This window comes from Anthonomus grandis, chromosome 6, assembly GCF_022605725.1.
Source record: "Anthonomus grandis grandis chromosome 6, icAntGran1.3, whole genome shotgun sequence".
Taxonomy (NCBI): domain Eukaryota; kingdom Metazoa; phylum Arthropoda; class Insecta; order Coleoptera; family Curculionidae; genus Anthonomus; species Anthonomus grandis.
The window spans coordinates 22,555,874-22,581,235 of record NC_065551.1 but is presented as its reverse complement, the minus strand read 5'-3'; the positions used below and the strand labels follow the sequence as shown (position 1 = coordinate 22,581,235).

Genomic DNA, 25,362 nt, shown 5'->3' with positions numbered 1-25,362 from the left:
GAATCTTGAACCCCCTACCCACCATAACATCATATCCCCACAAAGTTCTAATACAGTAATACCCAAAATAAATATAATAGAAAATATTCAAACCAGACCACCCCAAACCAGGCTTCGTAAAAGACTTGAAGAAGCACAAAACACCTTAGCCACACCACACTCTTCTAGCGATCCCTACATAATAAACGAAGGCATTACAATTTTGGAAGACATAATTAACAACAAACCCCACCAAATAATAATTTCTAAAAATCCCTATAATAAATTAAACATTAAACAAGAACAATTTGGAAATAATAAAATACTTCATGTAAAAATTCCTAACTCTAACTCTAATGATTCTCTTATCATTGATTTATTAAAAAATTACACTAAGGAAAACAAAATATTTTATTTTTACTTCTACGATGATTCGATGTACTTAAATTTTAACAAAGTTTACATGAAACATTTTTATTCCTCCGGACTTAAATTAATAAAATGCACAAAATTAGTAAACTCCGTCTCTGAACTCGATGAACGAATCATGCTAATCAAATATCAACACGAAGGTAAATGCAACCATCGTGGCATTAATGAGACATTAGAAAAACTTAAACGTAATTATTACTGGCCGTCAATGAAAGCAGATGTAACAAAATATATAAACGATTGTGATATTTGCCAAACCAGCAAATATGCAAGAAAAAATCCATACGTTCCTCTGGTATTAACAGAAACTGTCGGAAAACCTTTTCAACTAATTAATATTGACATTTTTAAATATGATAACCAAGATTTTTTAACTATTATAGACGCTTTTACAAAATTAGGACAGGCTTTCCCTATTCAAGGAAAAACAGCTATTGAAATCGCTAATGCCCTTATTCAGTACTTTTCCTTTTATGGTATTCCTGACAAAATTACCATGGACAATGGCACAGAATTTAAAAACGATACTGTTAAAGAGCTTCTGCGTGCTCATAAAATTAATGTACATTTTACCACTCCACTCCACCACGAATCAAACTCACTCGTCGAAAGGCTACATTCAACCCTTATCGAACATCTAAGAATCCTTCGACAGAAACATCCGTCAGATAGTACCATCTCCCTTATGAATTATGCCATTATAGCATACAACAATTCTATACACTCTTCCACTAAATTTACCCCGTTCGAATTAACTTTTGGCCATACAAATTCCAGAGATCCAAGTAATCTTTTAGAATCGACATTTTATAACGAGTATGTTATAAATCATAAAGATAGAGTTAAACATCTTTACGAAAATATAACACAAAACTTATTAGATAAAAAACAAAAAGTCATAGAAAAAAACAATAAACTAGGTTCCAATCAAACTCAATTCAAAAAAGGAGACAAAGTTTACAAAGTTAACAATTCTAGAAACAAAAAAGATAACAAATTTAAAGGCCCCTATCAGATTGTAGAGCTCCTTAACAGAAATAAAGCTAAGATTAAAAACCCTATTAACAACAAAATAATAACAATTCACATAAAAGAATTGAAACTACCCCCTGTTGTTACAGAATCTTCCAGCTCGCAGGCGCAGAACTAGCAACCCCTAACTTCCATAAAATTAATCAAAATCCAGGACTCCTTCCCCTAAAAATTGGTAATGCTCAAAACATAGCTGACTATTGGTCCTTTGTTGAAATATTAGACGTAAGTGACATCATTAAAGAATTTAAGTCCCTTGAAAATCATTATTTCCAATTACAATCTTCCATAAAAAACACATCCACTAATTATAATCATTTTCTAAACTCTTTTAATTTGATCGCGTCTCTAAAAAACAAAATCAATATACAGATAACACAAATCAACCCTTTCTATTCATTTTCACGTACCAAGAGAGGTCTCATTAACGGTTTAGGATCTATAGTCAAATCCTTGACTGGAAACTTAGATCAAAACGATGCTGAAAGATATGACAACGCTATTAATACTATAACAAATAATGAGAATAAAGTTAAAACACTTCTCAAAGAGCAAATTACTATCATAGAAAAATCATCAATAAATTTTATAAATATTAGCAAGAATTTAACATACAACCAACAAATTTTAGAAAAACACATTAGGCAGATAGACACGATTATTAAACAAATTCAAAGCAATAACACCATTTCTTATGGTTACTTTACAAGCCAAATAATTTTATCTCAAGTAATCAATGCTTTTCAAAACATCTACGATATTCTAGAAAATGTCGGTATAGCCATCACATTTTCAAAATTAAATATATTTCATCCTTCCATAGTAAACCCTAATGACCTTTTAAATGAAATCATGTCTATAACACCACACTTAACATACAATAAACTTCCTTTCACTGCCACATTAGAAAATTTATTGCTTTTTGAAAAAATTATTGAAATTAAAAGTTACATAAAAGAAAACAAAATCACATTCATCATACAAGTACCTATAGTCGAAATAAAAAACTATGTATTGTATCGTCTATATCCCCTCCCAGTTCCCTTTAAAAATACCTTTCAAATCATCATTTCACCTAACAAATACCTCCTTTTAAATGAAGTTAGCTATATTGCATTTGACACAAAGTGCCAAGAGATAACGCCACAACACTTTATATGCAAAGAAAGCAGCCCTATGAGCATAGGAACTGATCCTCCATGCGAAGTAAACCTACTATCGTATGCAAAAAAAACCATAAATTGCCAAATTGTCGAGACAAAAATCAATAACCTAAAAATCCAAAAGTTAGAAGAAGAAAAATGGATGCTGATAACACCTAACGAAACAATCGCAAACCAACAATGTGGAACTAACAAAGAAAACATACCTTTAAAAGGAACCTATGTATTAGAATTCCCGCCTAACTGTACCATCCAAATAGAAGGTCACCTCCTTAGGAACTACCACCTGAAAGAACAAACAAAATTCCAGAACATTCAGCTGCCTAAACTCATCTTTGAAGCCAATCTGAATCCTAATTATATAGAAATCCCGCCCTTTAAAATGGATAAACTAAACCTTGAGGACATTGAAAATATACCCAGTATTATTGCCCAAGAAAAGGAACAACTGAAGGAAGCCCTACTCTTCAACGGACCTCTTCATATACAGCCCATCAGCATTTGGACCCTGTTAATATATATTATTATTCTCAGCTTCATTGGGTACCAAGTCTACGCGAAATACTTCAAGATGGTGCCCAAACTTCTAGAAGATGCCAACCGCTCTCCTTCACCCGAAGCCACAACCAGTCAGCCTCAAATCGTCATCTAAGTTCCCCTGCATCCCCAGGCTCACCTCTACGAAGGGAGGAGTTACACGCTACCAATTTGCCTATTCAGCTAACCAATTACCTATTGATTTACTTATTTGATTACTAAGCAAACCAACACTATAAATATATATATTGCCTTGCCATTAAAAACCAATTACATTACTATTAAGTTACTGTTTAAATTAAGTTAAATTTTAAGTTGTAATTTCCGCTCTCGAATAAATAATTTTTAAAAAAAGTTATTTTCGTGTTGACTACATATAACTCCCTTCTACAAATGCATGAGGATTTTCATTGGTCCAATATCTACAGTTATGCTTATTAACAAATCCATTTAGATAAAATGTGCATTCGTCGCTGAAGCAGATATTCTTTACATGAATAGTATTATCATTAATCGCTTCAGTAATTTTTTTACAAAACTCAACTCGCCTATCGAAATCGTCTTCGGTTAACTCTTGCAATCATTTCATTTTGAATGGATGAAATTTATGAAGTTTGGTAACTGTGTGAACAGAGCCTAATGAAATATCAGTGGCAGCAACAATTTTGCGTAATGAAGTATTAGGATTTATTCCAAAATGACCCAAAACTTCAACTTGAGCGGTTCATCCAAAATTCGCCGATGATCACGTTTTTTATTTGCAACAGATCCAGTTTCAGTAAACTTAGTAACAAGATCCAAAAAATACCTATGCGAAGTTATTTTCTCCGGATGTCTGGCGTTAAACGTGACGGCAGTTTGCCGAGCACATTGATTTTGGACACCATATATTTGAATAATTTCCACTCTTTCGGCTAGTGTGTAAACCATTTTGGAAGTTAAATCTTCAATTCAACAAATGAATTTTCACTATTCCAAGACTGTAACAAATGTAACTGACGGCAAAATAAATTCTTTATTTTCCTGAATAACTAACTAAGCAGGTAGTAAATAACTAATAAATAACTAAGCAGATATAACAATATATACAGTTCGCCCAGGATATCTGTGTTGATGAAAAGAATGCGAAAAAAAATTCAGGTTGTTATTTAGTTTCTTCCACGTCTAATGTTCGGAATTGCTGTTTATGTTGGTAGTTTTCGTTTTAAATTATAAACGAATTGTAGATTTGGCAAACCCTAACGGACAACATTTTGAACACTTATTGAAATAAAAACTGATATTTTCATGTTTTTGTTTTCTATCTGAACAAATTAAGATAAACAAAGATTTTTCTAATTTAATCGAAAACGAATCGACCGATTTAAAAAAATCAAACGACAAAGTAAAAGACTTCGAAAGACCTTTTAAACAAGCTATTACTCGATACCCCTTGCCATTTAACATTTTTAAGGGGATGACCCTGGGGGGCAGAGGGTGAAAGGGGGTGAAGTAATTTAAGGTTAGAAAGTTGTCCCTCTTGACAAACCTTTTGACGTATTTCGGCGTTTTTTTTAAACAGTGTTTTTCGATAAATTCGTGGTAGGAAGTTTTCAAATGAACACCCTGTATTAATTTTTTAGGTCCAAATTGTAGCAAGAAAAACTGGAAATGCAGTTCAACCAAGAGTGCTTAAGAAACTACAGAATTTTTAGCAGACATTTGGATCTCAACTCTTACCAGAATGTAACTATTCATACCCTGAAGAATAATCCTATCCCTATTTTTTGGCAGCGTACCAAGACAAATACATCTCAGGCTAAAGTAGTCTTAAGTATAAAAGAGAATATTTCTAGTTTAGAAGTAATAAGTAAAGGAACTTATTATATTACATTTACCATTAGTATGGTACATGCATATATACATATTATTATTATAATTCCTTAATATAATTACAAGAATAACATTTATCTATATTTTTTATTAATGAACTTTTGTAAAAAAAAACTACATTATAAATAATGTATTTATTAAAAGAATGAAACTCTCTTGGACTTCTATATCTATATCTATTCTTTACCAGTTAGTAGAGAGACAGTTTTACCACTTTATCTAATCAATTACTTTTCTTCTGGATACCTGTTTCGCTAACGATATTAACATCTTCAGCAGAGCACTAATTCTTTAATCCTTTTTCTATTTTAAGTGTTAGTGTTATACCAAAGGATATACTTTTTGGGTTATTATTGTAGTTACTTTTCGATTTTTTAATTGCATTTACACATACGTGTTATGTGCACTAATAGGCATATTACTGTTATCGTCTTACTTAAGTTAAATATAACTTAAAATAATTAAGAAAATATATAGATACACCATATACTAAAAATACAATACAAAATGTTTCAGAATTATATTTAGTTTATTTATTTCCTCAATAAAAATGCTATCAAATTGCATTGTGTTAATTAAAGTCCGGCGTCATTCTGAGCAAATAAAAACAAATGAATAATTTTTTATGTATTTTAGTTAAAATCAGCCGTTATGTCTCAGAAGTCATGTGTCAGAACATAATAATTATGTTCTGAGACATAACGGCTGATTTTTAATCAAATAATTAAAAAATAATTAAAAGCATAGCAGTGGAGGCCTAAATTATGGCGGCAACGCTATCCGCGCCATCTACGTTCACCTTTCATGATGAGAGACAAAAATGGAAAATAATCGGATGTTTTAATAGCACACAGTTGCACGTCTTTTTAGTCGTCTCTGTTGTAACGATATTGGCAAGTGGCAACACCGCGAACATAAGCTTTCTCCCTAATTCCAAAATGATCACGGTGACATAAGGACACCGCACGAAATCTCTGGAGATACGTGGAAGGTTACCGAATCTTCCGGAACCTTTGAACTTCCTTTGAAATATTGGCGCGACTTTTAAATCGGATATAAATAGTAGTAAATAAATATTTCTAGAGCTTTAAGTGGTCGTGTTTGGTGTGTATGTACATGTAAAATAAACTAGTTGACTATTTTTGTACCTCGAGTGTTTTAATTCACACCTAATTAACGGGAACAAAAACCGCTATATTGGTGTCAGATCCACTTGACATTGATACAAATTTAGTTATAGTCAATTGAAATAAATCATGCTGAAATATGTAGAAATAAAAAGTAGCTGATAGATACTGTAGATACTGTACTAATGGATTTGGACGATTTATAGTCAAAGCTGATGTGGAGAGAAAACGCTCATTTGGGGTAATTTTTTGAAAAATTATATTGTGTTAGGTCAGATTAGAGTTCAAACATAAGTTGGTTCAATGACAAATTAAGGGCCATGCAGTGGCATCTTATGCTGCTAGGTTACTTGAGCAGGCAATATGGTCACTTGAGTCCTGAGAAGAATTATATAAGACTTTAACTCGTTTATAGAAAGGATAATGATGCTCTAATCAGAAACTCTGATAATCCATCCAAGGCTACGTGGGGATTCATAAATGCTAACAGGTAGACATTAAAATGAGAGAGAGCAAAGTCAGTGCTGTCACCACAGATTTATTTAACACTTTTTTTTTCAAACATTGCACATGATGTAATAAGTAAAATGCCAGTCCAGCAGAGGTATTCCACAGATTTTATAAGTGACATAAAGCCTGCACTCTTATTTTTATTTAAGAAGATCACGTTTGTTGTTAAGGTTTGTAAGAACAATTAATTCCTGTGATGTTTTTGTCTCAATGAAAAAGTATAGTAGATCTTATTATTATATCATTGACTAATTTATTTAATTTCTCTATAAAGTAAAACATATTTCTTGATCTGTTAAAGAAAGCATTGGTAACTCCAATATTTAAAAAATATAATTCAAAGATGCTTGAAAATTGTAGGTCAGTCTTAAGAGTTTTGAAAAAATGCATAGCAATATAAATTATTTCCTATTTTACCCATAATACCTATTTTACAGATTGTGAGTTTAGTTTCTGAGAATGTAGTAACACTACTCAAGGTGTTACGGAGCTGGTGTCATTTATTCTTGATTCTTTCAACAGTCAAAAATGTACGTCTCCATTATTCTGTGATTTTAAACATGAACAACTGAAAAAATAATTTTTCATACTTTTTTTAGTTTGGCAGTTGACATTATACATGTCAAACAGAACACAGGCGTTAGAGTTAATAAAGTGACATCGGCAGAAGGTGTGATCACCATAGAGGTGCCACAAGGTGAGGTATTGGTACCAACACAAAAGTTCACACTTTTTTCTGATGACAGAACCATCTCGTCTACTGTGGAAACTTCAGAGGATGCCATGGCGGTTTTATCGAGATTACAGGATAGGGCCGAGTACTGGTTTGCAGTCAATAGATTATATTTGATTTTAAAAAAAATAATGATGTGTTTCCTATATGGGACAATTTTGACTCAATTTTATGAAAATTTTTCAACATCTGTTAAGTTTCTGTGAGGGGATGACTGAACACACTAAGAGCAGCATACTTTGGCCTGTTTCACTCTAGACTTTCATATGGTATTCTTGCCTGGGAATATTCTGCACAATCAGAAATAGTTTTCAGACTTCAGAGAAAGGTATTCAGGGTGGTATCTGGACTGGGATACAGGGAAGACTGTGTGAATGCGTTTGTGAAGTTGTGCGTTTTATATATGTCACATCTTTAGATAAGCGCCAATAAACACATCCAGTAAAGTATTTTTTTTAACAAAAACGACAAAAATGGTTTATTCTCCTTAATACAACTATACTTTATGAGTTGTTAACATAAATAAATTCATACAAAAAATAATAAATTCATACAAAAAATTAAAAAGAAACTAGTTTTTGAAGTTGTAGCCAGAACTCTTTAAAAATAAAAGAAACAATGTTCTAATAAAATGTTCTAACAAAAAATATGTTCTAATAAAATTTTTTGATTAATTTAGATGTGATATTTTTCCTTCGTACAGAAGGGTAAATATAAAGAAGAAGGTATTATAAATACATGATTATAAAAACATACAAATATTAATTTTTATATTATTTTTGCTCTTATCGAACTCTATTTATTCATAGAGCCTGACAAGTAATATAGTCTATTTCAAATTGGTTGAAAGTAATAAAACCTCATTATATATAAAAAAGCGGTACAGTCCGTAGCCGATCGATAGTTCTAGCCTGGACACTTATCCCCGCTTCCATCGATACCTCACAACAGAAGCCGAAATCGTGCGAGGCGACGACCGCATTGTGATGGCAAAAATTCCGCGCTGGGGCACATATTTTGCGTTAATTCGAAATAATATTTTACTGCAGGTATTATTGTAGTTTATAGTAAGATTACGCATTTAAAATTTTAAACTACCAAACTATTTTGATACTCGCTTTGAGTTTTAAAAAGAATAAAAATTCGGTATCTAAATTAGGTGGGTAAATTAACAATTTTATTTTTAACTTACATTTTACAATCTTAATTTTATTTAGAATAATGCTTACAACTTGCTGCATTCCTGTTTAAGCTCAGAAAAAATTTAAATGGATTTTAATATTTTTTTTGTTTTTTTTTGATTATCTTCGGAATCATTCAAATATTCGATTTTTTAAATAAGCAACAAAAATTTGGCGTAGGTACCTACCTAATTTTGTTTTCGGCATTAACATTTTTACGAAAAAGTAATACAGCAATGCAAAAACTTTCCCATAGCAACTAAGATAACCCACAAAAGTGTCAAGAATAAGTTTTTGAAAAATTGTTTTTTTTCAATAATCTTCAAAACCACATAAAATATAATATATATATTTTTTATATGGCATATTCTTTTACAAGTAAATAATGTACAACTTTGGGGTAAATTATCCATTTTCGTATTTTGAGGGTAGACGAATTTGAAACACCGTTTATGTATATTTTTCCAATAAAATAAATAATAAAAAATATTTAAAACATTTATCATATACTTAAAAATACGTAATAATAAAAAAAATATATTACCTTGTAAAATGTAAAATATTAGGTCCCGCGGTATCTCCACTTAGTCGTTCCACTGTACGGCGTGCGCCACCAAATCTCGGCTTCAATTTTGACGCCACGAAACCAGTGTCACGGCTAGAACTCTCGATCGGCTACGTACAGTCCCCCCTGTACCTTCAATAATGTATTGCACTTTCATAGTTTGCATTGCATTGCGAAATTCATTCTTTTTACGTAGTGCAACCCGGGACCGGATTTTATGTCGGTTTATGATCATTTTCTATTATTATCCGACCCATAAATACTGTAAATAGTGCGACAAAGGCGTGCACGCATGGTACTATAATATAAATTAAACCAAGCATTATAAATTTATTAAAATAAAAAAAAAGATTAAGAAACTTGATAAGAGACTAAACATAAAAAACAAAGGTAAAACCTGCAAGTCACCGTGTTATTAAATAAATATATATAAGTTTATATGCTACACGTGTTTCGCTTTTATCGGAACATCATAAGGCCTAAAGATAAATTTAAAATTTACAGAGGGAAGGCTTATCAAATCTGATGAAACTTTTTACCTATACAGATCGCATTACATCTAAAAATAAGTCAAAAGCTAGGTAGAGAACAATATCCATCATAGATAAAAATGAAAATACAAAAAATAAAAAAGTTAAGTCGTGTAATAATACAAGTGAGAAACGATCCAGCAACCTTAAAATTCACAGGTGCCCACTTAACTCATAGGCCAGAGTCACAGAACAAAATCAGAAGAATAATCCTAACTATATCAATAAATGTATATAATTCTAGATAAAATTATAGAGTGGGCAAACAACTGAAAAATTAAAATAAATAGTAAGAAAACAGAGGTCATTCTAATAACAAAAAAGCATGACTGCAACATCCCAAATTTGACAATTTTGGGCACGCTGGTCCCCTGGAAAGACGAGATAAAGTACCTAGGAGTAATCTCTCTTTGACTAATAAATTAATGGTCTATAAACAGGTTTTACGTCCTAAACTACTTTACGCCTAAAACATTTCCTGAAATACCACGAAGACGAACATCAGAAAGCTTCAGCTGTTTCAGAATAAGTGTTTGAGGATATTCACAAATGCACCCTTCTTCGTAAGGAATGTTGATCTGCACTCTGACTGTAAACTTGATACAATTCAAGAATACATAATTAAAAAACATTCAAGGTTCAAGGAAAAAGTCAGAAGTGTAGACAACTCGCTAATAGAAGAATTTCTCCTGAGACCAAGAGAAAACCGGCCATGGAAAGGTAATGTGATGTTAGCCGCCGAACTCAAATATGACTAAAACAGTTCTTTTAGTATCTCAGGCTTTGTTTTCTCTGCGAGGAGTGGGGCTCGGGCTCTGGAGATAACTGGCAACCTTTCCCCAAAGCCTAATTACTCTTTCCTATCCTGAAATAAGTTAAAAATCCTTTAATCTAACCTCAGCACCTAGAAGTTACAGAGAAAAGTAGTATAGGAGATCAAAGTACCATAGCACCCAGTTGCAACTGAGAAGACCGGTAAGAGCAATAACAGCTAGTCCAGAAGAAACCAGTGTAACAAAGGAAGTGTATATAATAATGTAACAATGAAAATTAAAATAAAAAAAAAAATTAAATTCGATTAGAGAGGTTGTTAAATATAAGTTGAGGTTGATACGTAAAAATGTCCTTAAGACAGATAAGGGCGGGTCTTTTCTTAGATGTAGTTAGTTTTTTTTTGACAACAAGCACAGGTTTTTGCTTCTTTAGTATTCATGTAAAATTGCAGCCCCCTGGGTTAAAGAAAAACTATGTGAGGAGACTGATATATAATAATGATTCCGGCATAGTAGCAAATACCATGTTTGACACTCTTAAAGTAATATTTATACTCTGTGTTTTTATTACCAGCCACCATATTTTATTAGGTACCTATTTATTTATTTAGATTACTTGGTGGAAGCGCAATGGAGTTTACATTATCTGCCAAATCAGTATATTAAATATTATGCTAATCTTTCTTATAGCGTTCGAACCCTACCTTTCTATTACTCTCTACCTATTTGAAATACAGTATAACCTGAGTTCTTTAGTCAAAGATTATTTATTTTAACAGTGGAAATATAATATAGACTTTGCTTTTGTATGCCAAATATGAATTTTTTTAATATATTTTTGACTTAGATAGGTTAACACGCATGATAATACGAAAAATAATATAAAATTAGCAATTTTTTTGTTTTGAGTCCGTATCATTTTCCTTTGTAAGAAAGACATATTATTTTTATTTTATATTTCTTACAATTTACCTTATACGCCTGTTACTGCCAAAATAAATTTAAAATTGAAATTTTCTTACGTAGTTAAGCTACGAAATATGACAGGCACCAATTCAATTACGATTTGTTTTTTGACTAATATATAATAATAATAATAATAATGTTTATTTTAATCCAAAAAAAATACATACATCTTACTTAACTATTAAAAATAGATAGCAGAAAAGAAGAATAGAAATACAAAAATGGGTATATTATCGAAATTAAATGCTCAAGGTCCTTGCACAGATAAAGCAAAGGGAGCGTGCAGCAAACTTGCATAAAGTACGGAAACCATTGGTGCAATAAAACATCATTTTTCAACTTAAAAACTTTGATAAGATTGAACATACTTAGTTATGTTTGCGCTTGAAAGAGGGAATAACGAAATTTAAATTAGCATGTCTGAAAATACGGAAAAGAAACCCATTTTTAAATTACGAAATTTTCCTGTTTTTTTTTTATCCATGCCTGATTTCGATTCTATGTGAAATCATTTTGCAATTAAGTTTTATATTTTTATGATCAGGAATTGGTTTGTTTAATATTCCTAGCTTTATTGAATTTCTATGTCATTTTTAAAAGTAGAAAAATATTTTTCTCAGCTGTACCACAGGTTTCCAATTTAATTTTACACTTCTTTATGAAATTTTCTTATAATAATATTTAGGTTAGTATAGCCAAACCAAGTTAGGGTGTAGGCACCTTTCCTAAGCTTTTTTATATAAATACTTAATTTTGTTCTAATAATTTGTAGTCTATTAACAAAATCTGATAAATTATCTTTTTTTTTTAATAAAATCACGAAAAAATCTAAAATTAAAATAAGGCAATAAACTAACCCCTTACCCTGTCGCACATCAAAAGATAAAAATCCCAATTTACCTCATCGAATAATACATCCATCTTTTGCAGGCCATGTTATGGCCATCCGCTTTTATTAGTGTCTTGCAGGCGCAATTCTATTTCGTGAAAATTGGCAGTATATCCCGCCTTTTCCGGGGCCATTCACTTTAAAATATATGGCGCCATTTTCGCAATGTATACGGCGAATATCAGGGAACAAGACAACAAAAGCATCCAAATATAATCCTTTGCTGGGAAATACAGTTTGAAAACGTTGGCAATTTAGCTTGTCTTCGCCCTGAAAGCGCATGCTATATATTTTGACCGCAAACGGAAGTTTTCTACGTAGATAGCGAAATATGCAAATAGTTTAATAATAATATACAGAATGCCTCGGCTTAGGCAAATTCCCTTAAAAAAGTCACCCTTGATATACATGAGAAAGCCTAAACTATTTCACGGTCCCCTTTTGTGACTTAATCGGACCTTTTAAGCCTAATCCTTTTTGCAAACAATTTCTAAGTTAAAGCAGCTCCCAAATTATCTATGTGCCACCATCTAATTATAAAATTAGTAAAAAGGGCCATGCAGTTTTTCGTCTAATGCCTAAGTTCTTCAAAACTAATTAATCTTTGTCGGGAGCCTTCTTAAGTTAAAAGAGCTTAGATCTCAATTAATTATTTTAAGAGAACTTTTAGCTTTAATTAATAATGGGGTCCCGCAGTATATGAAGACCAAAAAATTCAAGTAGGAGTCAAATTATAGCCGGATAAGAGCCAACTTTTTGGGGACTAGGCGGAGATTTTTATAAATTAATGACCAAGTTGAAAGAGCTTTAAAAAGGTTGCTCTAAACATATATTTTTTTAATTTTAAAATAAATACTTTTTATTGAAATGTAATTTGTATGTACTTTATACAGATGATTAAATAACCGATAAAATATTTTATTTAATTTGAATGTAAAAGAACAAATCTGGTGAGAGTGGGTTTAGGCTTTAATTAATATAAATAATATTCGTGAATATTTAATAAATCATGGTGATTTTGCTTTGGCAAAATATATCAAACATTTAGTGCTGCTTTTATTAATATTGTGCTGTACATAATAAATATAAAATGGATATTACAAGTAATTAAATTTGATTTCAAATTTTTGTAATTTTAAATACTATTTACCTTTTGTATTAATAACCGACCTATGCACCTTATTAAAACATTATAAATAATTATCCACGAATATGTAAAACATGATTTTGCTTTGGTAAAATGTAATATAAATTTAATACCGTCATAACTAATGCTATTATTATTTCGTTAGGCATGAAATATAAACAAATTAATTTTTGTATAAAAGTTGCGTAATTTTATTTATAGTTGTTTGGTAATTGTAGTCAATTTATCCTAAATAAGTCATCAAATATGTTTATTAGCTATTAAATTCTTTTTAGTTACAATTGATTTCTATTCATATTATAATTTAGTAATTGAATTTGGTTTCTAAGTTGTAAATTGCAAATAAATATATTTTTTAAATAAGTCGCTGATATGCTAAAACCGGAACATAAAACAACCCGGTATCATCTAAGTCTAGGACAGTAGCCAAGTTACTTGGATCCAAGTGATCGAGGGATTTAAATGGCGTTGGTGTGCGAAAATGAAAACGGGAAGTAAACAAAAGAAAATGGTTCGAAAGGGATATTATGAGATTCATTGGGTTATAGAAAACTAAGGAAAGTTTATAGAGTAGAAAAATAAAAATATGCAAAATTGGCTCTTAACAGTCGCACTGGGATCCCAATAGTGGAGAATATGGAAGGAGGAGGTTAGGAACTAACCCCAGGTTTCCTTGAAATCGGAACAGGGGGGTTAGCTACAGACCCCAGATTTTTGTGTGTATAGGTGTTTTTTTTTAAGTAATAAAATCAATGATCTTATTAAAAAAAAAACATTTTATTCTTTTAAAGACTTTAATGAAAAATAAGTGTGCAAAAAAACTAACTATTATTACAGATTGTGCAATGTCTAGTTGTTTTAATTTGTTCGCTGGCCGTATGCTTAGGGCAAATATACTTTTCGCAATTAGAACATGCCTTATATATATTTTCATATATATTTTCTATCAGCCGATCTTGGACAAATAAAACATCTTCCTTTTTTGGGAATCTTCTGCACAGCGGACCGAGTAGCTGGTCGATTTGCCTCTCGACAAACTAAACCTCTTGTTGTGTGCTGGTCCTGTTGACATTTCAAACCAAAAATTTTCAAAGAAGCTATATATTTATTTTGAAGTCCCTTAGACTTTAAACGATTTCTCATGTTGATTTGACGCAACTCCTTGCCTAAGCATTTTAGAAATATTTTTCTCCCAGATTTTTGTTTTGGATTCTCTCTTGCCCAGTTCTCGTTAGCTTTTATGAAAAGAATATAGGAGTTGTAGGCAACTATATCGATCAGATTGAAAAAAACAGCCATCGGTCATCTTCTTGTGCCTCGCCGACAACTATATGCCCTTACACATTTATCAAGCGTATCGACGCCAGCTTTTGTGGAGTTATAGTACAGAATACTTTCTGGCTTGTCATTTTTCACTTGCATATTATGATACTGTGTAGAAAGAACAGTGACGACCTTCTTCTTTTTGGGTACATAACTTACAAGTGTTTCACGGTTCCGAAAAGCAAAGCGAATAGTGCCGGGAGTTGCATCCTTCAACGATTGTGGTCTTAGTTCTGGTGGAACATCTTTTCTGTTACTCATTATTGTTCCCACGACTGTAAGATTTTATTCCAACAAAGCATTTGCTGTTGGCACTGACGTAAATTTTCTGTCTATTGTGATATTGTGACCACTATTCTGAAATTTTGCTAATTCTACAAGACGTTTTACGACTTCTGGACCACTATTGTAATCTTTGGGCTGATTGATTACTTTTCCAGCATATGGTTCTGCAGCAAAACAATAGTAGTTTTCTGAGTCACAGAGCACATTAGCTTCAATCCCATATTTACCAGGTTTTGTAGCAATATATAAACGGAATTTGCATCTGCCATGGAATGTTATAAGCTCCTCGTCTATTACAACTGACTCTGAAGGAGTCAAAAAGTCTGGAAGTTTGCCTGTGACACGCTCCCATATATCTCTTGCTGCAGCAAAGTTGTATTCTTTACGAACATCTCGAGTAGTTTTATCATCAAACCTTATACATTTTTGGAGCAGTTGGAAACGGTAGTGTGAAAACGTAGCCCTATAAATTGGCAAATTCTCTTCATTGAATAAGTCGATAAGCGGATCTTTGTTTTGCTTGTAAGCACCTGCTGTTATCAAGAAGCCGATGTAGCCTAATATTTCTTCTCTTTCAAAACTCCTAGATTTTTTTATGAAAGAAGATTGTGGAGTGCTTTCTTTTACGAAGGCGAGTTTCTGGTTTGTATATTGCGAAATAAATTCGATGGTGTCGTCATCGAAAAAAATTCGAATCGCTTCAAGTGGCGTTTTAGGATTTACTTCATTTTTGAGACCTGGCGCTTCTTTCATAACATTAGCAGCAATTTGCCTTCATCGGGTAATAGGATCAGATTTCCATGTAAGACCTGATGCAGAAATTATGTCAGAATTAATATGATTTATTACAGCTTTAGGCCGTGGACGACGTCTTGCAGTAGAATCTAGAAAAGAAAACAATCAAAACTACTAATAAACCATTTCGAAGATAGAAGTACCATTATTTTCTTCCGTATTACTATTTTCCCCATCTGATTCCTCATCCATAATTTCTTCAGAAGATTTATGCTGCTCTGATTAAATATTTGAAGCTAAAAGAATACAAAAAAATATATAATACAAAGGCAGTAAAATATTTGCCACAACGCGCTACGTTTTTATGATTTTTGAAACTAGTTATTTATTTACTTATTTATAATATATGTTACTTACTAGATAATGAGTTTTTTCCGTTTCTTGACAAAAGCGATTTTGCTGTTCACCTTGATCGTCATCTGAACTTTGCAAATCTGGATCTATGTAATCCCTTACATCATCTTCATCCTCACCATAAAGAGCTTCTTCCAATTCGCGATCTGTCAAATATCTTCCACTCATATCAAAATGAAACAGTTAGAAACTATAAAAAAACTGTATCAGCACTGAACTACACAACAACTGTAACTATACTACTGGTAAAAAGTCGCCAGACCGATGTGCCCACGTATTTTTACAAAGGCGTAGGCATGTGGATCATACTATGCATTATAAAAACGTACGCCGAAGGTTAAACATTTTACCATTACCAACAAATGTTATGTCTATGGGTTAAAAAAATATACAGTTTAAAAGTCCTAAAAGATTTTTGGATAGAAATTAAAAACAGCTAAGGAATGCTAAAAAAAATAGGGGGGGTCAGTGCCTGACCCCCCCGTTCCAGGTGCGACTGTTAAACGAATAAGAGTAAACATAAATGTTCCAGGGCTAAATAATAACTTGATAATAAAAAATCCATGCCATTCGAAGTACCTATAAGCGGAAAGCTGGAAAAATTAAAGCATCAAATACAATAAAGGCGCCTTAAATGAAGATATTTTCGTGTTCAGTATTTCGTGGTTCGAAATCGCAGATCGATTTCTAGGTGATGTAATTAAGGTAATAAGTAAATGCACTAATCTGCTAAGGGGTTTTATATCATGATTGTTCATACTGATTATATCAGTAAGTTAAAAATGTTCATCAAAATCAAAGTTTTTGATTTATAATTTTGCGAAATTTATTGATAAAATTGATTTAAAAAGCTGTTAAATTTAATCACCTTTTAAATAAGACAATTTTGGTGCATGCGGAGGGCATAAAACTGATAGAAAAATTAGTTTCAGTTGAGTCGTAAAAATTCGAGAAATAAAATTCTGATATGGCTCCCATTCAGAGGAGTTAAGAGTGCTACCCATATTTATATGGTTTTTTGTTGACAAAATTGGATGTACAACACGTGGGTAAAATATCGGAAATCGAACCTCTAGCACACTGCATATATGTACTGCCATAGAATATTGACTTCTTTGTTAGGTTGATATAGGCTAAGAAGGTGAAAAAATTGTCTTCTGCTTAGATATCAGGGATCGGGAATTATAAACATCGATTGGTACTTATAGATTAAGCTATCGGTCTCGAAAATAATCTGCTATGGAAGAGTTTTTTTTTTGACAAAAAGCGGACTACAAGAAATCCTAAGATTTGCCCTACAAATATACGGAGTGACCGTTTTTGGAACAGTAAGCAACAATAAAAAATATAACTGCCAGGGGAATTACTTTTTTCATAAAGTAATTCCATACCGGAGAAGGAATTAAAATAATGAATAATAAACTATCTTGCAAATCTTTGGGCTAAGTTCCTAAACACTGATCCTGACAGCCTGAATATTCTTGTATGTGTGAAATTTGAGCTCCTTATTCATGAAAATTTGAAGAAATTCTCTGTCTGGTTTAATTGAATTGTTACCAAGAAAAATCTTAAGAGACTTCTTGAAGATATTAATTGTATCTTTGTAGGATAAGTGATAGTAGATGAGAATTGCGTCGAAATTTCACCAACTGGAGATCGAATGGAGGTAGACTGGGTCCAAAGCCTGCCACATTATTGCGGGGTCAACTGGTTGACTTTAGATAATAAAACCTCATTAAGCATATCTGTTAAAATGCTTCTCTTTAAACTAAGATACATCAAGAAATAAAAACCAACAGTATTAAACATATCTGCGAGAATGTTCCATTAAAATCAAGATCGACTCGAAGTACGACTCATATGAATTACCTGTTTTTATAAATGGTCTCAAAACAATGACTATTAAGCCCAAGTGTACAAACAGACCAAACGATCCAACGACGCATGAAACTTGCCACGAATTGCGAGATTACTAATATCACTAACGTACAGCGAGAAAAGGACTCTATGAACGCCCTATTCGCTAGATTTATACATTGAGCAATTTGTCCACAAATGTACGTTGAGGCCGACCGGTATTTTCCCCAAACTCGTAGTAGTTTAGATTCCGTAGCAGAATGTTATGACCAGCACAATCAAATGCATAAACGAAATCAGAAAAAACTGCTAGAGAAACTACATCACTATTAATAAATGAGTTCAAGTCTTGTAACAGATGGAGCAGCATCATTTATACCAGTGCCTTGACGAAAGCCAAATTCATACTTGCTGAGGATGCGATTTATGTTGAGAATTTAGTGAGAATGTATGTAGAGATGTATGTAGAGAAGTGTATGTTTCTTGATAAGTATTAGAAATTGTGAATAAAAAGGAATTAGACCGAAGGATCATATAGTAAACCATCCTTGTAAATGAGTAACTAAATAATTCCGTCTCTTAAGACCTGTTGATTGCTTCTAATAAAATCAGTAGAGCTAAGTCAGGCATGTTAATAAATGTTTTGACAGAAACAGTTTATAAATCTGCTAGAATAGTAGTTCCGTTTGGACAATTTCGCTAAACGGCGAAATATGTATAACGATATTTGGCAAAATAATTATTAAAAACTGGAGATAGAGCAAATTTTCTAATCATATGAAGCGACCCGATGTTCCTTGAAGATACTATAAGCCTCCTAGTAAACCATATTATTAGATCAATTCGTGGGTTTTATTTTTGTAATAGAGAAACCCCATTTAGCATTTTTACATAATTTATATTAGCCAGATGCATAGATAAATTACCAAGTAAAGAAGAGAAGCCCAATAATTATTATTGCCAAGTGACGTAGCCGTATTAAGCGTCAAAAATTCTTTCAGTTCGTTTATTTAATTTTTGTTTTTACAATTTTTCTTCATTTTATTTCAGTAATTACTCGGAAAGTTTAAAAAATAGCCTGCGGCTTTCAGGTTTTTTTTAGTAAATTTAGTCTAATTTTTTCTTCTGCTATAGTGTCATTTAAATTTTTGTGGAAAAAAATCAAAGTAACGGTTTATTTGAAATGACGCCCCTTACGAATATTGCTAAAAATTTTCACGTACTGGATACATTATTTGAAAGTACTTATTTATTTTATATTTCATTTTTAAATAAGCATATATTAAACAAATCTAAATAAGTCTTCTAGAAGTTATAGCCAGTTAAACACCTTCAGTGCATTTCTTTATGAAAGTGGGTATGACAATGACTTAATTAGCAAAATAATAATAATAATAATAATGATAATAATCTTTATTCAAGTATAAGTATACACATATACAATGAGAAGGCAAGAGTGCAGTTAAACATATATTATAATATATAACAAATTCCAGAAGAAAAATTAATTTTTTTATATGTTTTTTATAGATGTGTCCAGGGTACAAGATTTAATTATTGGCAAAATTAGCATCTGTTATCATCTATTAACATCTATCCTGAATGTGATTTTTTGAAGCAAGAATTGAGGATAATTTAACTTTATTACTTTATGATACAATACATATCTATGAATAAAACGTCTCTGTTTCATATTTACCCACCTGGTGGCCTCCAGTTTATGACTTGCGGGTTGTCTACGGCAAATACCATGAATAAACCTTAAACAATATTTCTGAATTTGTTCTATTTTCTCACAATGCTCTGCAGTTAAACAAGGTTCATAAACAGCATCACAATGATGAAAACCAGAGAGAACTATTAAATCGCATAACACTTTTTTAGTTTTTTTATTAAGGAAATGTCTGGGGTTATATAGGGCACTATTTTCTATAAATTTTTGAATGCACATAGAAATATGTTTTTCAAACCTTAATTCGTTATCTAAAATAAGCCCCGAATTTTTGCATTCTGTTTTATAGGAATTATTTCATCGCCAATGTTTAAGATAACTCTTCTAATCAGATATTTTACATTAATAGGCCTGCCAAAAAACATCACAAAGGATTTACTTGGGTTCAAGTGGAGAGCATGGTCTTTAGAAACTTTGTATAGTGTGTTTAGATCTTCAGTTACAGAGACAACTATAAGCCAGCAACGAGGGCGAAAAAGATTAATATATTTGAGTGTCAGCAAACTTTTGTATTTTGCAGTGTTTTAAAAATTTGGAAAATTGAAAAGTATATAAAATAAAAAGAATTGGTCCTAAAATTAACCCTTGAGGCACACCTGAATTAACGCCAAGATAATATGATTTCTCATCATTTAACAACAAACTTTTCTGGCGATTCATAAGATCGAAAGTCTGAATTAATCTTATTGAACTCTGATGAAAACCATAATATTCTAAGACTAGTAATTACGTATCATAGTCTATGGTATCAAGTGCCTTGGAATAATCGAGTAGAACCAGAATAGTACCTTTAGTAATAATTTTTTTTTCAATAGACCTAAAAATGTCATCCGTTACATTAAGAAGAGCCGTAGCACAACTGTGACCTTTTTGAAAACCCGATTATGCCCGAATATAAACCCGAAATGGGCCTTAAGTCATTAAAACCCTTTACAATATTCGTTTTCGGTATTGGCATAATATCAGCCCATTTTCATTCAAAAGGAAATAGAGAATTTGCTATACAATTATTTATTAGATGACAAATATATTTTAAAATAAAAGGACAGCAAAATATTAAAAACTTTATATGTATTCCATCAGAACCAACATCCCTAGCCTTGATTTGGGTTAAATATTTAGACACTTCAGCTTCTAAAACAATGAGAAATTTGAAACTTTCAGATTTTGCGCCAATAACTGGTTTTTCATAGTATCTATGAATTTCAGCAGAAATATTACTTGGGGGTACGTTATTTATAAAAAACTTATTAATGTCAATAGTATTAAATATCGTACCAGATAAACTATTTTTTTCTGTAAAAATATTAAAATTCTTTAATGTTTTCCAGAATATTTTACTATTTCCATTATTTAGATGTTGCTCTAAAAAGATTTTTTCTTTCATGGAAAATATTCCTATTCCTTCTTATTATGTTAAAAAAAAAGTACGTTAAGCTGAAATTTTTTAGAGAAAATAAGAATTCTATAATTGGTCCTTTAATTACGCTCCTCTTGGCCAAATTGCGAAACAAAAAATAATTTCGAGCATTTTTTGTTGACCACTTTTGTATGTAAAAAAAAATTAGTGATGTCAGATTAAATGCGGTTCCCCAGATAAATCCGTATTCCGCGCTTAGTGAAACACCCTTTATATAGAGATATACATATTTAATATATATATATACAGTAATATACCACTAAAATATTTTAACTATGATTAATAAAAAATATGAAAACCACTAAATTTTTATATAGTTCTCAATTTTTAAAGAAAATGACAAAAGTAAATTCAAAAATGTTTTTAAATTTTTTTTTAAATCACTGTAAATTACCATGCCACATAAAAAATAACTCATAACAACTCAAACATAAAAATATATAAACAATAAAAAATAACTAAACGCCCACCATAAACGCGATTGGAACATTATTAATGCTGACAATCTAAAAACTGGGCTGGTCAGACACCATTTTGAAATGAAACAATATTGATTGTGAAAATGCTAGAATTTGAGCAAATATATCAATTTATTAAATGTTTACATTTGTTAAATGTACTATAAATGTAAAAAAATATATATATTGCTAAATGGTTTTGATTTTTTATTTATGTGAAAATATTTGGTAAAATTAAAAAAAATATTTTTTGTTTAAAATATATTTGTCTTGAGTTAAATCAAAAAAATCAAACAAAAAAATTTAATGAAGATATTGTTAGTTTAATAGCATTCTAAGTTTATATTTGTCCCTAAGTAAATAATGATCATTAAACAGCAATATTATTGCCATGAAATAAAAGTAGATAAGTCTTCAAAGCTTTGTAAACAGGGCACTTGAAGGCAGAGCATTTATACGCGCCTTTACCTTTACTTCGCAGTTCCGGGCAAATAAAAAAAATAAAGGACAGAATTTCATTTAATCCCACAAAGCGCAAATGAAAAATCCCTTTTCAGACCTCCTGCCTCACAAAAATTTTAGTAATTAAGCTTTTTGGGACTAGGGTCTTTTTTGTTTTGTAAACTTAGCCTCAAAAAACTGCCATCTTTTAAAAAAAGGGTCGTGTTAAGTAAACTTTTTTTTAACCAGCTGCAGTCAAGAGAAAAGGGTAACAAATTTATAAGCGAATTAAATACACAAGCTGGTAAACTTCCTTTTAAAAATCATTTATTATTTATTAAAAGTTACACACGATATTCTTTTTTATTGCTTTTTCCAATTTACTGAATGATTAACTGTACAGCAACTAGTTTTGACACTAGCGGAATGTTACTTGTACTTATTTCATATGTCTATTTACACTAACAATATGATATTATTGGACATTATTATAATTTGCTAAATGATATTTTTTGATACTTTTGCTTACATTTATCCTCCTACATACATATCCAAGTTTCAATCTGTATAGCAGCAATATCTTCGTGCTCAACATGTCACTTTTCTAGACGGGGGCTAATGCTTATTATATCTGTTTTTATTTCACATAATAATAAACCGCTAGATCTCCTATAATGAGAATTTAATGACAAAATATTATATTTCGGTAAATCATCTGTCCGGAAAAAAAGGATTTGCTTGTATACATTTAATTTCGATTATATATGGCTTTGTTTTGCAGCATGCTACTGGGTAATTTATGTTAGTTACTTAAATCTTTTTAATATTATAATTGTAATATTTTTTGTTTCTTTCCAGGTTATGCCTAAAGTTTTTACCTGACATAACGAGCTTCGTCGCCTCTATGTTATTTGCTGTACATCCAATACACAGTGAAGCGGTAAGTAACTAAAGAAATACATAATATGAAAACTTAAGATATATAAAGCTCTTGGTAAACAGGGCGGGGGATATAAAGCACATTGCGTCCTTTGAAAAAAACTTTTAAGGCATTTAAGAAGAAAAATGTTCTGTCAAGTGGAAATCCATGTTTGATGTTTTGCAAGATTTGAGGGGTGATTGTGTCTAAAAACATAAAAGCAAAATACTTTTACCTGTGAGTGATTTTTTTATTTGTTGCTTGAGGGTGGGCTAAAGAGCTAAAAGCATTTTGTGAATTAAATTATACGAGTTTTTTTTGATTGAAAAAAGCTCTAAAATTACAAATATATTGCTTGTGTTAGTAGTATTTGATAAGTGTGCAAAGTGACTTAATTTTATGTACGTTTTTTTCATTTAAATTTAATTTTTCCTTGCTCAAAGTATACTCAAAATTATGATTGAAGTTAGCTTAGGTAGTGATTCTTATGGTAAGAAAACTATTGGATGTTTTAAAAACCGATAGAAATTGAAGAAAGCTTATCAGATAGTAGCGACTTACAAGGAGTTTAAACAAGAGCAAACCTTTAAAAATTCAATAAGGATTTCAACTAGTTTTAGAGTAGTAATTAGAATTCATTTAAAATAAGTCATATTTAAGTTAAATCAAAAAAGTGCTTTTATAAACCTTGAATTTGGTTCATAAAAGCGAAAAAGTCAAAAGCTGCTTTTATAATATTGCAAGCAATTTTTGAGGGTTAATACTAATGAATTGTCACAGATTGATAGTGGAAAATTATAAAGAGATTTAGCAAGATAAGATATAAAGCTTGAAAAAACTATTTGCGAGTTTATGTATATTTAAAACAGTTAAAGAAATCGAAAATTTACTCAAGAAGACAATTTATCTTTTTTTTATACCCAATACAATTTGAATTAACTCCAACTGCTTCGAATTAGTCAAAGTATACAGAAGAGGTTTTTTTGATATACTTGATACCTTTAACAAAATATGGACTAACATGAGTCAGACCTTAAGTAAAAAAAAATAATAATAATTTTATAAAAATTATATGACACATCTTAATCTTAATTTATGTAGCTTTTTCAAGGTTCGTTTTTTTCGCTGTCAATTAAAACAATCGATGCACGAAACACTTAGGAAAATTGGTCAACTAATTTATTATCACACACACTACTAAACACGATCAATACTAAAAATATTTATTTTCACTCTTTTATTTACTACTATTTATATCTGATTCAAATATCGCACCAATATTTTAAACTGCACTACACTGAACTGTCAAGTGACTTTCGAACAAGCGATGCGGCTCCTTATACAGGGTGGTCCAGTTCAAATGTCATTAATTTTAATACGTAATAGAGAATTGAAAAAGAAATAGACTTTCATTATAAATTTTTTCTCAGAAATATTTAGTAAAAAAGATACAGGGTGTTAAAGTTAATAATAATTATTTGTTTTATTATCATAACTTTTAACTTGTTTGCTCAATTTTAATTTAATTTCGCATGCAGTTTATTGTAGTGAATTGTAAATTACTGATCAAGTCAATTTTTTAAAAAATTGCTAGTGGCGTAACATACGGTTAATTCCCTAATCCTTTTTTGTCTCAAATCTGGGAGGTGATAAAATATTTTTTATAAGGAGTCAACTGTAAGATTCACTATTTAATTTGAAAAAAAAAGCCCCTCGCAAAATTATGATATAACGCACTGTTCTTAAAATATTTTACTTTAATTGTTCAGAAATACCGGCTAAAATGTTGGAAAAATTTATAAAAGAAAGGAAATCGGGCTTGGTTTGTAAAAAAGTTGATTGAATATAAAAGATAATCAAAAGTTACCTTAAGTCATTATTTTATTTGACAGGTTTAATTTAAGATTTAAGCCTAATTTTCTTTTTTTTTAAATATTGGCTACATCAGTAATTGATAATTCATTACAATAACCTGCATGCGAAATTTAATTAAAATTGAGCTGGTAGTTTAAAACTTATGATAAATAAACGAATAATTATTTTTTACTTTACCACCCTGTATTTTCTTTTTAAAAATTTCTGAGAAAAAATTTATAATGAAGATCTATTTCTTTTTAAATTTTCATCACATTAATCACTTAATCACATTTAATCACTTATTAAAATTACTGACTTTTAAACTGGACCACCCTGTATAATCGGCAAAAAACTGTTCAGAAGATTCCCTTATCCCTGTGTGCCCGCTTGTGTCATTTTTAAGATTCTTGTGTAAATAATTTCCCCAAAATTTAAAGAACCTATCTTTATATCTAAGCTATCTTTTAATGCAATCTATATCTAGT

At 30.9% G+C, this 25,362-nt stretch overlaps 1 protein-coding gene across 1 annotated transcript in view; it reads left to right on the top strand.

Moving 5' to 3' along the window:
- The window catches only part of LOC126737461 (protein O-mannosyl-transferase Tmtc3-like), a 130,208-nt gene that overhangs the window by 57,544 nt on the left and 47,302 nt on the right, over positions 1–25,362 (top strand). The window contains exon 3 of the mRNA XM_050442372.1: positions 22,960–23,041. Within this exon, the coding sequence (XP_050298329.1) occupies positions 22,960–23,041 (82 nt within the window). The remainder of the gene's footprint in view (positions 1–22,959; positions 23,042–25,362) is intronic.